This window comes from Diadema antillarum, unplaced genomic scaffold, assembly GCF_040938485.1.
Source record: "Diadema antillarum isolate AM-2024a unplaced genomic scaffold, OU_Dant_1.0 scf00000100, whole genome shotgun sequence".
NCBI classification, from domain to species: Eukaryota; Metazoa; Echinodermata; class Echinoidea; order Diadematoida; family Diadematidae; genus Diadema; species Diadema antillarum.
This window is the reverse complement of record NW_027270989.1, coordinates 851770-868728: the sequence shown is the minus strand read 5'-3', so window position 1 is coordinate 868728 and position 16959 is coordinate 851770. Positions and strand designations below refer to the sequence as shown.

Genomic DNA, 16959 nt, shown 5'->3' with positions numbered 1-16959 from the left:
CCAACTCCTATAATTCATGTTACACTTGGTAAGAGCAAAGAGGTACGAGGTGAGCTTGCCAAGTACCTCCTTGAAATATAGAATGGCACTAAAGCTGTTTTGAGAAGTTCATATACAAAATGTATTGTCAGAGAAAATTACTTGTAAACACAGCATCTCAGACTCAGTCCAGGTTGATGTATTATTAATTTGTTCCCTACTGCTGACCAACCCCCTCCCACCCCCCCCCCCCAAAAAAAAAAAAAAAAATAAACCTTCATAACAGAACCTGCCAGGGACCTGAAGACAATGGCATATATCTTTGATATCAACGTGTGGGTGGGAAAAGGTGTGATCCATTTCGAACAAAAAGTCCCACCATTAAAAAAAAAATAAAAAATTCTCAAAACAGCTTCAGTACCATTCTGTATTTCAAGGAGGTACTTGGCCAGCTCACCTCCTACCTCTTTGCTCTTACCAAGTGTGACAGGTTGTACAATTCCGAGGAGGGGGTGGAAATGGCAACAAAGCGGTAACACCTTCTCATTTTGAGTTCAAGGCAATTTTTAATAGGCAGTCCAATGATCCTCACTCTGCTATAGGTAGCAAATTCTCACACGTAATGAGTTCAACAGAAGTTTAGCCTCTGCTATGTTATGCTGAAATATTTCGCACAAGAGAATGAACTCACAGAGGCATAATAAACACAGTGAACCTGAGTCTGGAAATATAAAGACTTTCCTGGCAATTACAGGGGAAAAAAATGATTGATTGAACAATGGAAGCTAATAATTGAAATTTCCCTTTTTAGATCTTTAGTTTGCCGTCACTTGAAGTACACCTTATAACAACAAACTTTTTTTGTTCTTTTTGCCAACTATGACACAATGAATATGTCGCAGGCATGCACCAGTACACATGTTAATAACAATATAATAGAAATGCAGAGAGAGGGAGACAGACAGATGGTAGAAGCAAAGAGAGAGAGAGAGAGAGGGGGGGGGGGGGGGGGGGGGGGGGGGGGGGGGGGGGGGGGGGGGGGGAGAGAGAGCTGGAAAAAGTGTGAGAAAATGTGCCAGACATTAAGCATTGACATTGAAGGATTAATATCAACGTTATCAAGCATTACTCAGCAGTTTCAGAGCAGAGAAAAGTAATGTGCATGCGAGTACTGTGGTATGTAATACTGCAACTGATTTCTCTTGATCGCTGAACCTGCGCCTAATACCATTTTGATAATTCTAATCTTCCGTGCACGCACAGGATTAAGTCGGCCACAATGATCCTACAAACAATAATCTAAGCCGTGTAATCTGGCGCGTCTCAACTGGCAGTTTTTCCATGAACAAGGCCAAATTTGCTCCCACACAGGGCATTTATACATTGTTGAACCACATGCTTTCTAACAGAAGGGTTGGTGCACTTACATAGGAGGTTGTCTGCATACACAAGGTCATACTTCTAAAACAGGCTACAAATTTGGTTTCCAATCAGAGCCCACAAATTACTATTACCTGGCGCTGTATACTCATTTCAACTTTTCATTTGAGCCATGTGACGTTAAGACAATTGTGTGGGCGTCACTTTAAGAATTTCACAAAGCTACTGAATTGCTAACTTATCAGAATCTCAACTTGGCTACACATCTAAGAAGATTTTAACACAGTGTCCATTTCTCTTTCAAATTTGCAGCATTTTGCAGATTTCTTTCTGCTTTTGCAGAACTTTATCAAATTTAACCAGCTTTATTTGATCTTTCTCAATGGGAGATGAAACGTGTAATTCAGAGAAGCAAAGTCAATGATAACAAGGTGATAGCCTTTGCAGCAAAAATATCCACAAAAATGATGGGTACTCAAACAAGCAGGATCAAAGAGAATGAAAAGATTGAGTTTCAGGATTCCCCTCCTTACCAGAACGGTGACACTGAAGGGCCCAATGTAGGGTCGAAGGTTAGGGTAGATGGCCATCACTCGGAAGCGCACTGAAAAGCAGCCAGGGAGAGATCAAACTTTGTTACTGAAGGGCAGCCGCCATTCCACAGCATAATACAACATAACAAAAATATATGACTGGTGTCAAAAACTATGGAGAGATACAGAATCATCATATTATTAAACGTTTTGTCTCCTGCAAAGCATTAACACTCTCATCACCAACAGAAATTTGTTTGTAAATATCAACATGGCATTTTGAGCTGGTAAGTCAAGAGGGGGGTTAACTATTAGTTCTCTCTCGCCGCATTGAGCAGGTGTGGGACAAGAATGAGTGCAGGCAAGCAAACAACCTGACTGGACCAAGTTACAGACAGTTGATGTCATTAAAGCCTGCAAGGTGTGCAAGTGGTTTCTAATCTTCTCAAAGAATTAAAACCTGAATCCCCTTTTCAGCCAAAACTATACCGTCACTTTACACATCACAGTGAAGGATGGGGATGCATGTTTTATCCAGGTTATCAAAAAAAAAGAAAAAAGTTTGGCTTCCAATTTCGTAGAAATGATGACCCAGCTGATAACTTAAAGGGTGTGTACAGTTCTGGTCGAGGTGTAGATTTAGCTTTTAACATTTTGCGAGATATTCCGAAACCACTCTATGAGATGTAAGGGGGAATGCAGTTCTAAGGGGTATCAAAAGTTTATTCGATGAAAATCGGTTTTGAAATGGCTGCGATATCCAAAAACAAGGTGAAACAAAGAGATCCTAATAAAGTTGTGGCACGTCGCCTTTTATTATTAGCACTTTTTTGGATAATTCAGCAGTTTGAAAACCAATTTTCATCAAATAAACGTTGAATCCTTCTTAAAATTACATGCTCTTTCATATTTCATAAGAGGTTTTCATTATCTCACTTAAGAATGTTCAAAACATGAATCCCTACCTCAGCCAGTACTGTACAGTCCCTTTAATCCCAACATTTGATTTCTCATTGTGACACAGCAATTTTTTCACGTTCACTGTGTCATCAGTATAATCCCTTGGCCACAAAAGGCATCATAAAAATTCAGAGAAAGTCAGAGGAATCACATGGAAAAAATATTCAGTGTTTTAATTGTGCATTGTTTGTTTTGTTTGATTTTTTCCCCCAATCCTTATGCAACAATCCATTCCTCACTAATGTTTACATTTCTTCAACTTTAATAGTCTCACTGAACTCTGAATCAAAGTTAATAACTTGAGCATGGGGTGGAGTCCCCCATAAAGGTACATGGACCTAGGATTCAAGGGGGTGCTGTTGCATAAACCCACGCTTTAGACATCTGCCACGTTCCGAATGTCCAAAAGATGAATATCTGAATTTTGTGAGTGTGTTGAAAATGGTTGAAACAACTTCAATTTCAGTTTCTCTCTTCAGCGGTGTCGCTGGATGGTTCCGCCTATGACAGCAAGTGGATCCTTCAAAGACAAAGTTTGCTTGCTAGATAGATGGAAACTAGCATACATTATGTACATGATCTACACATACTTTGATTGACAGTAACTAGCTTTTAAAAGGGATGATATAGTATTGGTTGAGGTAAGGCCTGATTCAGCTTTCAACCTTTTCTGAGATACTTAGAAACCACTGAATGAAATGTTAAAGAACATACCATTTGAACAGGGATTCATAGTTTTTTTAATGGCTGAGATATCCAAAAACAAAGCAAAACAACGTGATCCTAATACTGTAAAACATGATATATTCGCGGCACGAAATTTTCGCGAATTGGAGCCGACGGCCTTTTTCGTGGCAAGGAATTTTCACAAATTGCCTCTTTCGTTCAATGCATATAGTGTAGATAAGAAACTTTGCATGCATTTTAATTTCGCAAATCTTGGCGCTCGCGAAATTCGCGAAATTAAAATGCACGCGAACATTTCTCGTTCTACAGTAAAAGGTCGGTTCCACCTTCACTTTGTTTGGATATTTCAGCCACTTCAAAACCTATTTCCAGAAAACAAACTTTGAATTCCTCTTAGAATGGTATGCTCTTTCATATTTTGTAAGAGGTTTCTCACTATCTCACAAAGAAAAGTTGGAAACCTAAAGTTCTGTCTCAACCACAACTATACCATCCCTTTAAATCACGAGTGACCTCGACAAACCTGTCTGCCCCGGCTTGTAAATAGCCTTGTCGCTCTGCACGAAGATGGAGAAGTGCTCCACGTCGAAGAAGATGCGTTTGGTCTCGTTTATGGTCAGACCACCGGAGCCGACTACGGTAAGCTTGTAGTCCTCTCCTGGCACCGAATCTGTGGGAATCTGTAGAAGAATTATGCACAACACAAATTAATCATTACTAATGTCAGTAACTGTCTGTTGTAAATGTGGTGACTGCGAACACATTTTCATCCTTGTAATTAAGCATTATATGGAAGCATGATACCTTTCATTTTGAGTGTGTACACACCTTAAATGCAAGATGCGAATATTTGAACATTGGAAAAATACTTTTGTTTTAAGAATATACTGGTAGTCGCACATAGAATGTACCTACCCACCTTAAATACATATACATACAAACATGTAGACAAATATACACATGTCATACTATACAGACACATACAGCTGTACATATTTTGTGTATTCTATTACAGTGCAATTGTCTATGTTATTGTAGTGTATATAATTGGTACATTACAGTTTGCATTGGGGGATTATTTCCCAAATAATAACTGTGCATTCTTTTTGTCACAGCCTTTCTTGTAAAAATATCTGCATGACCTTAAACAATGACAACAAAATATGAACACCCTTTGCACAATAAAAAATAGAAAGCACAAACTCAGGTTCATATAATGGCTTCCCAAGACTGCACTATGGTTTTAATCACGTAAAAACTTTCTTCTCACTTTGCAATAGCCTTCTCTCTCAAATGTTTAGACCATAGGTCCTACAAAATTGTACATCAAGTATACATAGAACAAGTCTAGGTGTACATGCCAAACTAGCAGCCACTGATTTTACATGGGTATACCACTGGTACAGTTGTACATGTTTGTATTTGGGTCAACAGCTGATGAAAGCTTGACTTTTAAATAAAAAAAAAAAAAAGATCAGCTCTGGTAGTTGGTAACACTAGTTCTTAAAAAGACCATATAGTGCAGTAAGGGTGTACAGTGTACATCACACAAGCCAGGTAACTGGTACAGTATGTCCATCAGCATAGGGATTTTAGTGGGTTACCGCCAGCGAAGGCTAAATGACTGTTGAAACATGATTGAAAGATGCATACAGAAAAAAGAGTCTGTACACAGGTCGCTGATAGCTCTACATGTACAGCACTTTGCTCTGCTGAATAATAGGTAGAAAGTTTGGACGATGGCCAACAGAAAGCATGGGTGATGACAAATTCCCCCAGCCGCCCACACGCTGACATCATGAGCTCTTTCAGATTGGTATTTTAGCCATGTTGAACACCAGATTTTGTTTTTTGTATTAAAGTCTAAATGAAGCCTAAATAGTGTAGGTTCCTCCTTGACATACAATGAATCTACAATTAGCATTAATATAACTTGTGATTAGGCACTATTCAGAGGCAATTTCTGAATCAGTTTTGCTTGATCCTGAGTACACATTTGCAGCCAAAGCAATTGACGAGGAAGGTAGTTTGTCCCTTAACTGCAAAGCAGTTACTTTTGGTGTACAGATATATTTGCGAATGAGGTCAGATATTGATTTTCGCTACATGTTATTGCTTTTGTGATTTTGACATCGACATGCTATCATAAGTACACTAATGTCTGTCAGTTTGATATATTTTCACATATTGTTAAATTTGTGACCCAGTCCAACAGTGATTCGCTATTAAAATTTGTGAAACTTGAACCTTCATGAAAAGAAACAACTTATATCACAGTCAGTGCTACCACAGTGCACACATACATAACTCTGTACCTGATACAGACACAACTCTTGCAAGTTTGCACATTGACAAGAGCTGAATGATGAACTACAGGTGTCATATGAAATATCTTTAGTAACCCATAGTAGTCAGCAAAAGAACTAAATTTCAGATGTGAAATATCCTTAAATCTCAAAACTTCTCAAAACTTCTCAAAAAACAGTGGAAAGTTTTGCAGTTTGGAATTTTTAGCACATTTTGCACAACCAGAAGCTAGTGCAAAAATAAAGACAGACAATTATTTTTGCTTGCCATATGTTCCAGCAATTAATGTCCCAATTGCAAAGAATCACGATCGTGTGAAATTCTCTTAATCTGATCAAGCACAAAAAATTAATCACACATAAATATGCACTTTTACGGTACATTGCTAATTTACAAATTTATCTCAGGAATGTGATTAATAGCATGCTCTTTTGCTAGTGTGAAACGCCCCCATGTCATGCCCTCTCATTAGTTGGTAATAAACATGACTAAGATGGTGTTGTGTAGTAATGTATTACACTATTTGTTTTGTGCTTTCATGTAATGTACACCACGTCACAAATCAGTGATTTTTGGTTAAAGCTCTGCATAATCCATGCTTTACTGGAAACACTAATTATGCATTCCGCAGAGAAGTTCACTGAAACTCCGCTTCAGTATTAGTATTCTATGCAGTCAGACAGCAGCGCACCAGAACTTGCTCTTAGATTTTACAATCTTTTAGGCATTAAATAATAAATGCAAGACAACTTGCATATTTTAATAAAACTGAAATATGGTCCAAGGAAATTGTGATTTGCTCTCTGGATATTAAATTATTTCAACAGCAGCCAAAGTTCAATTGTTGGGAAGAGCAAGAGTTGAGAAGTGTCAAAATTACCTGAAAATCTGAAAGTCAAAGTAGGAAATGTGAAAAATAGGACAAAATACCCAAAGTTTCACTACAGATTTTAAGTCACTTAGATTTCTCCCTCTTGGATCTAGCTATAAAGTTTAAACTTGTGGACAAATGATATGATAATTACTCACTGATCTGAAATACATATGTTCAAAATACTTAAAATTCTACGACAAATGACGAGGGCAGCTCTTAATTATCACAAAATCTGTACCATAGCTCATATCACATCCAACATTAGCGAGTTCATCGGTCTCACGGCAAAAGCATCCAGGGGAGCAGTGTTACTGTGTACGCCGAATATTTTGCGAGGTTTTTATCTTCGCGAATTTTGTGAGTCAGGTGCTATTCGCAAAATTAAAGACATGTGAAAATATTGGCTCTGATCCCGATGTGAATGTGACATACGCATGTACACTTCTCCGTTTGGTACAGGACTCCAATATCGCAAATTTAACCACTCGTGAAATTATCGGGAATTCCCGATTCATGGAAATTATAGACTCGCAAAATATATGGCATATACAGTACATGTACGCACACAGTACCTGTCTTGTGTGAAAAGCCTAATTTGGAGAGGCATGCTATTGCATATATATGCATCAGCAGTGGCCTACAGCTTTACTTGTTCCACACTCCCACATTACAAGCATCTTATATCCCATCTCCCTGAAATAAACCTGTAACTTGCATACAGTTGACCTCTATACACAGTTTTTTAGACCTTTATCTAAAATGTCAAGAAGTACGCAAATATCTAAATTGTTTTCATTTTAGTTTCAAAGGAAATAAGACTGACCCCTATCTCCCTCCCCCCCCCAAAAAAAAAAATAAATAAATAAAAGAAAGTCACAAAATCCTTCCTTCCATAAGAATAATATTTAACAGGTAATTTTCATTCCAACTTGATCAAATGGGCAACAATGCAAAATAAAGAAAAACATGAAAGAAAAAAAAAGAATGAGTTGGGATAAGTAAACACATGCATTGAAATGCCTTCCTGCCTCATCAATTTGAAAGTATCATTGGTCCAAAACAGGAAGGTAGATGAAAAGCAAGGCTGTCTTTATTACAATTTCTTCTCCATTCCTGTTTTGATGACTTGGGGGTATTTAAAAATGGAAGTGTACTGTATATCTTCCATATGGGTTAAACAAAGTGACAGCCCCTTATATTGGCATAGTGCACCTGCACAATGAACATCTGTCAGAACTTGTGATGACATAAGTGATCCTGTAATAACAGGATGTTCTGACTTCAGTGATTTGCAGTTTGAAAGCAAGGGAATGATTACTCTTTAAAGGTCCTTTTTACCTTTGGGAGCAGTGATTTAAAAGATGTTCCAGATATCACATTTGGTGCATACCATATGTGTATGTCTGTTGTATCACAAAACATCCTACCATATAAATTTTTTGCAATAAGGCCTAAAATATAAGGAGATATCAGTATTTTTCTCATGAAACCGTAACTGTAGATGGTTTAGTCTGGAAACATTTTATTATAACTAAAATGTTCACATTTTGTGTATTCAACAATACTTAACATAGACTATATGGATCCAAATTTTTACATTGGTTATTTCTATCCCTAAAGGGTTTTTTTCTTCTGCAATGGTAAATTATGCCTTTAAACAAGAGATGTAGAGAAAGATATGTGTTGGTTGTATAATTTATAGCTTGTGTTCTAAAACACTTTCCTACATCTCTCTTTAATAGTTCCTCAGGCTTGCATCAAGTAACCTTAATACTGTAAACGTGGATAATTTAACAGGACTAATTTGTTGTGCTCGGCAGGGTAAGAAGAGTTTCATGTGTTTTTAATTCCGAGACACCAACTACTGGAACATAGGCTTAAGGCAAGCAAAAATATATGCATGCTTTTATTTTCACGCTAGTTTCTGGTTGCAGGAAATGAGCAAAATTTCAACACTGCGAAAATTTCTACTTTTACAGTCATATGAAGGGAGCAATTTTCATTTCCTTAGGAGTCACTATCATCAGCACCTAAAGGTTTAGTTGTAATAAAGACTATCTGAAGCCTGCTCAGTAAAAGTGCAAAGGCAAAACTACTTCAAAGAACTTGCTTTAATACAAGTTTCCCTTTTCCCCCCAGCACAGACATCTACCAACACACAAATGTTATATATTTCGCAGGGTTCCGTGACTAATTTTTTGTTAATTTCTTTTATTTTTAGGGTTGCGGGCAAACGGGGCGGGGGGGGGGGGGGGGGGGTTGGGGGAATGGGGGGTTCTGCAGAACCCCCTGAACCCCCCCCCCGTGCAGAACCCCCCATTTCCCCCCCCCCCCTAGTTATGGGCCTGAACTAGTAAGTAAAGAATGCAATCTGGATTTCTAAGGGTACATTAGGTGTTTTCACATCAGCCCGATGTTTCGTAATAGCGCGCTATTTTCTGACTTGGGAAATTAACCCAATCACGAAATAGCGCGCTATTTGATAATGTGAATACAAATTAGCGCACTAATTTTATCGCTCTGATCAAGAAAATTTCTCGAGTCCAACACGGGAAATTTCCAAAATAGCGGGATGATTTGCGAACTAGCACGCTATTTGTTAATGTGAAATCGCCTCAAGAAATTAGCGCGATGCATCCCATCATGCCCAGCGTGTGTGATTAAGGCAACCTGCACACAAATCGCACATAATTCTTTGAAGGGGCACAAGTCTACCAATGCTGTCTGGGCATGCTCAGCTATTGAATTAGCTCGAAAAAAATTCGGGCTAATTCTCTTCGGGCTGATGTGAATAGGAAATGAAATAGCGCACTAATCCGTGATCGCGAAAAATATCTCGAGCTTGGATTTTTATCGGGCTGATGTGAAAACACCTATTGTAGATTTATGGCTATCACTGAAATATATTGAATACTTAGAAATCCAGATAGCATTCATTGGTTTGATATTCTCAACTGGGCAATTCTTGGGGAAAGGATGCAATTTGGATTTCTATTAAAGGACAAGTTCACCTTCATAGACATGTGGGTTGAGTGAATGCAGCAATAATTGTAGAACACGTCAGTGAGAGTTTGAGCAAAATCGGACAATCCGTTAAAAAGTTATGAATTTTAAGGTTTCTGCTCAGTCACGGCTGGATGAAAAGACTACTATAGCTTGTGATGTCATATGAGTACAACGATATAAAGAAAGAATATAGAAAATTCAACATATTCCATTTTTCTCGCATAACAAAAAGTTATGAATTTTGAGGTTTCTGCTCAGTCACGGCTGGATGAAAAGACTACTATAGTTTGTGATGTCATATGAGTACAACGATATAAAGAAAGAATATAGAAAATTCAACATATTTCCATTTTTCTCGCATAACAACAGAACACTCGACTTCTCTCTTTCAGAAGGCAGGGGGAATAATATTACCCTTAACATGTACGTCAGTAGCAAGTCAAAGAAATGTGCACTTTATTCAAAAAGTAAAGTTTTGTGAAATTCTCTTTTTATTTTCCTTTAGTTGTACGCATGTGACATCATACACTGTAGTAGTCTTCTCTTCCAGCAGTGACTGCGCAGATACTTAAAATTTTTGAACAGATTGTCCAATTTTCCTCAAACTTTCACTGATGTGTTCTACTAATATTGCTGCATTCTCTCAATCCTTATGTATATGAAGGTGGACTTGTCCTTTAAGTATTGAACTAATGAATGCAATCTAGATTTCTAAGTATTCAATATACTTCAGTGATAGACATAAATATACGCCATACAGTATGCAAAATGTACAGGCATTGAACTATTTGCATAGTCTTCAGAGACACAAATATCACTGCATCAAGCTCTACATGTCAAATGGTCCCACGTGTACAAGGTGTACAAGTTTGTACTCTTGCAATGAACTTTGATCATATCATACAAGTGTATGAAGTTCGCTGTCAGGCACTCTCCAGCTTTTAAATGTCAATACAGAGCAAGGGGAAAAAAAATACACTATGAGTGCAAGGCCACTGCATCTACCGCCTAAGAACCTCAAGCTATCCACAAAATAACCAAATAATTCTGATGTATAATACACATTTCTCTGCCATCTGTATCATAACAAATCAAGCCACACTACACAAAAATAATGTGATATACAAGGCAGATTCCACTGCAGGTAAAGTGCAAACGATACCACGCAGGAACACCGATGTTGAAAAATCCACAATCAACCTTTTTCTTTTTTTCTTCAATAATATTTGTTGATGGTACTCTGCTGTTTCTTGTCACACATACATGTGTACATTACATCTTTCTAGCCAAGAATGCAACTGATCCAAACCATCGGCACACTCATGCTGTACACTTGTAGTTGTCAATCATACCTACACAATTGTACAATGTACTGGTCCGACAACTAAAAGTACAAAGGTATCTCAAGATGAGGGTCTTACAATAATTCAGTTTAAAGGACAAGTTTACCTTGATTAAGTGTGTGGATTGAGTGAATGCAGCAATAATAGTAAAAAACATCTGTTGAAGTTTGAGGAAAATTGGACAATCGATCCGTCCAAAAGTTATGAATTATTAAGGTTTCGGATAAGACTTTCGGAAGACTACAATTGTACTATTTTGCATAGAACAACATAAAGAAAGTATAAAGAGAATAATAAAAAATTATTGCTGTGTGTGGTTTTTTTTCAAGGTACGCAATCCCTCAACTTGTTACTAGCTGACTGTAAGTATTCCCCTTGCCTTCTGAAAGAGGCAAGTCAGGTGCTCTTTTATTATGTATGAAAAGTTAAAATAAAATGTGCATCTATGTACATGTACATTGAATTTTTTCATATTTCTTTACATTACAAAGTGTGTACATCAATCTACGCATGTAACACTACAAATTGTAAGTCTACTCATACAGCAATTGCAGATAGCAAATTGTTAACTTTTGAACGGATTGTCTGATTTTCTTTGAATAAAAGCCACTGATGTGTTCTACTGATATTGCTGCATTCACTCAATCCACACATAAATGGTGAACTTGTCCTCTAAATAAAAAGACTTGTCATCATCTAAGATCCACTGTGTTATGAGAATGCAATAAAGAAAACAAACAAACAAACAAAGCACACAGCCACCCATCAAAACAAAAATGGGATTTGTTCTGAAATGTAATGTTAGAGAGATAATTTTGAAATGGTTGCTTACAAGCCAGGCAAGAGAGAAAGCTCCTCAATCATTTTTTTTTCTTTTTGTTCTTTAGATTCCACGCTCTCCACAGTCATAATTTACTTTGCCCATGCCAAGCAAGAAGTGTCCTTACACATTTACTTGTATGCCTAAAATTAGGCAACACATGCTCTATCTTGTTTCTGAATCATCTCTACACAAAAAAAGGAGAATTAAAGTTACAAGTCACATTTTTGCAGCAGTTATTGAAGACGCAAATTTGTACAATGTACTGTAAAACCAGAAATATTAGCAGCATGAAATTTTCGCAAATTGGAGTAGACTGCCTTGTTCACGGCATGCCATTTTTGTGAATTGCCACTGGCATTTAATGCAATACTGTATAGCATTGAATCCAAGTGTTATTGGTTGTAGCAAATGCAAATTCCTTTAAAGGCATGTGTTATGATCATTGCATTTTGGAACAAATGCAATTTATGTTTCGTAATGATGCATATATGGTGTTAATTTATACAGCAGAAATCTTATACCGGGGGCTACAGCGTTGTAGTACTACACATTTTAGAACTGATGAATAATTATGCTGAAATACAGGAGGAAGGTTGCTAATTGAAGTACTTTGAGTATCTACTGAGGAAGACTATTAAAAGGCCATCATCTACTGCCTGGTATGCTAATATTCAAATGTTACAGAGATCCTTAGCTCAAAAATGTTTAGTTTATTCATTGTATTAATATCACCAGCAAGGCTAAACAGGAAAATAATAGATCAGCACAAAACAGGTAGGGATGAATTGCATCGTAGTGTGGATGCATAATATATAATACAAATATGCAGGGCTCTACACTAACATTTTTCCAAGGTGGACCCGTTTAAACCTGCAAATTTGAAATTTTGGTGGCCTGAAAATGAAATCTAACGGCCTGAAATAAAAGGAAACAAAGCAATTTGTTTTTTATCTTAGTTGCTGATCGGGCCACCAAGAGATATGTTTTAGGAAAGTTTGGTGGCCTGACAATTTTTTTATAGTGGCCCTGGGCCACTAGGCCACCACTAAGGTCGAACCCCAATTTAGAGCCAATATGGGGAGTTTGTGTGGTAGGTATTAACAAAGTAAAATTTATAGCTATTCATGGTTGGAAAGCCTGCCACATTAGTTCATTTAACTTTTAAGTCATTTCTGGTATGATGGCAATACATGTGCAAGCTTAAAATACCAAATTTGAAGACTCAAGAATACAATTTATGAGAATAAGAATAGAAATAAGATCAAGAATAGCATCAGATATCACTTTAATACACAATTGTCACTATCATTATCACTACTAATTTTGTCAACATTGATCATCAAGATCATTTTTAGCACAAACAACTGATGGGAAATGAAGTGGAAACTAAAAGTGTTCTGTGAATTCCTTTGTCTGTTTTATTCTAAAATGAATTGCTCATGCACAGCACTATCCATTTGCCTTGGATGAGCGATGCAGATCATCTCTCATGTACAATTTTGATCTTCTTGATTAAATTGCAATATTGTATGCTGCAAATTGTTTGCTTTCATGAGAAGTGCCTCCGGGCAAATTAATCACTCTATTACATTGTCCAGAACATTTTTTTTTTCATGAAAATAATGAGTATTAAACAGCTCAAAGCGGCCTTTTGTAATAATCACTTTAGTTAATTACAAAAGGAAAGAAACAGTGTTTCACAAATGTGAACAGTTTAAAGGGATCGTACAGTTTTGGTTGAGACCTTATTTCAGGTTTCTAACATTTTTTTTTTTTTTTGGTGAGATAATGAGAAACCTCTTATGAAATATGAAAGAGTGTGTAATTCTATGAGGAATTCAACGTTTATTTGATGAAAATTGGTTTTGAAATGGCTGAGATATCCAAAAAAGAGCGATTCTAATAAAGTGTGGGACCCACACTTTATTACGATCGCTTTGTTTTGGATTTGGATTTGGATTTGGATTTATTTATTCAATACTCCATAAAAACCATACAAACAAACAGAGAAAATACACTACATATAAGTACAAATACATTACATTTAAATTCATGTCGTCAAATTTGTATAAAATAACTGATATGACTGCAACGGATACAAAATATAAACGTCAACATAAGAAATCATGAAGCATTAGGAACTTGACAGGAAGGCGGTGCCTTATATGAAGCCAAGTCCTTTAACATGTACCAAACGAATATCATATATATTACAAAGTTACAAACAGCAGCACAAAAAAAAACAACAAAACAAAACAAAAACAAAAACAAAAACAAAAACAAAACAAAACATAGACACACAAACACATTAAACAAAAGTATATGTATAGTCTTATCAAAAATATTTTTTATGTTACATTTATTCTAAAGATTGTCTGTCACTTAAATACTGCTTAAGATGGGTTTTAAAAATCGTAAAAGTCTGACTTGACTTTATTTCCTCTGGTAACTCATTCCATATTTTCGGTCCATTATAAAATATTGACTTTTGATACGAGCTTAATCTTACAAATGGCAAGTGATAATTAAAAAAGTTTCTTGTTATACATGTATGCACCTGGCTATTGAGCTTAAAGTAATTAGTTAATACTCCAGGAAGCATATTATGAGAACATGAAAACATAAATATTGCACTTTGATATATATACATATTATAAATATTAAGAATTTTCAGACGATCAAATATTGGCATTGTATGAGCACGGTAATCGCTATGAGATACAATTCTGATTGCTTTCTTTTGTAATTTTAAAAGCCTCAACATATTTTGTTCACTACAGTTTGCCCAGATTTGTATACAATAATTCAAATAAGGCAGAATTAGAGAATTATACAATAATAATAAAACTTCTTTTGGATACGAATAAAATCTATACAATAAACCAATATTTTTTGCAAGTTTGTTGCAGACAACATCAGTGTGCTGGTTCCAAGACAATTTTTCATCAATTATTACACCTAAAAACTTAACATATGGAACACGTTTAATAAAAACATCATTGATTTTAATATAAACAAAATCATTGTGTACTTTTTTGTTTGAAAATAACATAAAATTTGTTTTATTTATATTAAGAACAAGCTTATTTATATCTAACCAATAAACTAGCTTTTTTAATTCACTTGCAAATTGTTCCTGTAATATTTGTATATCAGAATTGGACATGAACACACTGGTGTCATCTGCATATAAAATAAACTTTAAACGATCAGACACATTACATATATCATTAATATACAGAATGAATAACAAATTTTACTTTGTTTTTTGATGTTTCAGTCATTCCAAACCCAATTTTCATCAAATAAACTTTGAATTCCTCTTAAAATGGTATGCTCTGTACTATATCATAAGTGTTTTCTTGGTATCTCGCAAAAAGTTAAAAGCCCAATTCTCATCTCCACCAATACTGTACCATCCCTTTAAAGCTCACAGCTAGAGTGTAGTGATTGTGTGAGATACCTTTTAAGAAAGAATGAATCAGAAAGAGAGAGAGAGATAAATGGAAGATGGAAAAGAAGTTGATTTGCTCTTGTGTTCCTTCGTTGATCAACTCAATTTATTATAATCTGATCTTCAAACAAGAAAAGTAACAGAAATGAATGAAAGACAGATGCTAACAAGGATACAGTATAGAGAAAAGCTAAGACAAGTATATTCATAATGTGAGACTATTAAATAACTTCTACAAATAAATAGGGAAATAACCAAGTCCACAATGAAATGTGGATCATAGAGTGATTTTGGTACTGCCTAAATCTCACTGTGGAAAAGATATGTGAGTGTACATTATATGCACAAGGTGCATCTCATATCAAAAGTCTGTGTCCTGGAGACCTTGCATGATTCCACTTCAAAACCATGGGATATTTAAAAAATGGCTCTTGAGAGTTCACTGGTGAGAATAATGCTGCATTTATTTCCGTAGAAAGTAGAAGTGAAGTAATCCAAGTCCATAAAGTTGTAATCAGGCACTAAGGCTCATCCGCAACCAACACATGACCAATAGACCACATTCCCATCAAATTTGATCACCATCAATACAACTAATATTTCATACACATGTACATAGGGCAAGCATTGCGATAGGAAATGATATTAACTGGCATCATCTGTTTAAAATACATTTGGTAATGACATACCAACAAGGATTAAATCTGGTTTACTATTTTGACACAAACTGTTCCAGGAAGCTTTAATTTACCATGGCAGTGGCTCATAACAGATCAAAAGACCACCAGCTACCAGGTAATTGGTATAAATTGTATAAAATACTAACATGTACAACCTGGTGCTATTACGGCCATTTGAGTTTAGAATAATTACCACTTATAAAAACAAGTTATCAGGAGAACAAAAACAGGACATGATCTGTTTATACCATTATATTTTACATTGAAACCAAGCTGCCCATGCAACATCCTAACATCCTAATCTCTGACAGGAATACAAATTATGTTGTCTGTTTCACAGCAGAATTAAGTGGACAGTGTCACAAATGTACACACTAATAGTTATGTACATGAATAATGTACTGCATGCATGGTTGTTTGAATGTGTATGTACACAGGTGGACCAGATTAATGGAGAACATTCTATGTGGTATACATATAGTACATACAGGCTGACCAGATCAGTGGAGAATTTTCTAGGTGGTATACAATGTAGCTATACAGTACATGCATGGAATAAGAAAAACATTATAGCTCACTCAATCTAGAATGATTTCACCCATTTCCAGAAAGTTCTGGGAAGTGCTTACATGTTTGGCTGAGTGAGGCACTGTCCCTGTAGCCCAATGTGATTGGTAGTTATTCTTGGTAATGATGTTTTGTACATAGTTAGGCAGTGAGTCATCCAGGTTTCCTGGAACTTGGACTGGCTAGTAGGTTGGAGAGAGTTATAGAATGTGCTAGAAGGGGGTGAATGGATAGTATATAAGCCAGAGAAATTCTGCAGTAGGCAGAGTACCCAACACCTCTGCTCTGAGAGTTACGTCACTTCTGGCTCTGAAGCGACTTGTTATAGTCAGTCCTGTGTTACCTGCTGACCTGTTATGTTTGTGG

At 36.2% G+C, this 16959-nt stretch overlaps 1 protein-coding gene across 1 annotated transcript in view; it reads right to left on the bottom strand.

The window, feature by feature from the left end:
• The window catches only part of LOC139718824 (CD109 antigen-like), an 81597-nt gene that overhangs the window by 46685 nt on the left and 17953 nt on the right, over nucleotides 1-16959 (bottom strand). The window contains exons 4-5 of the mRNA XM_071630289.1: nucleotides 4063-4219; nucleotides 1893-1963 (exon numbers count right to left, since the gene is read on the bottom strand). Coding sequence (XP_071486390.1) covers nucleotides 1893-1963; nucleotides 4063-4219 — 228 coding nt within the window. The remainder of the gene's footprint in view (nucleotides 1-1892; nucleotides 1964-4062; nucleotides 4220-16959) is intronic.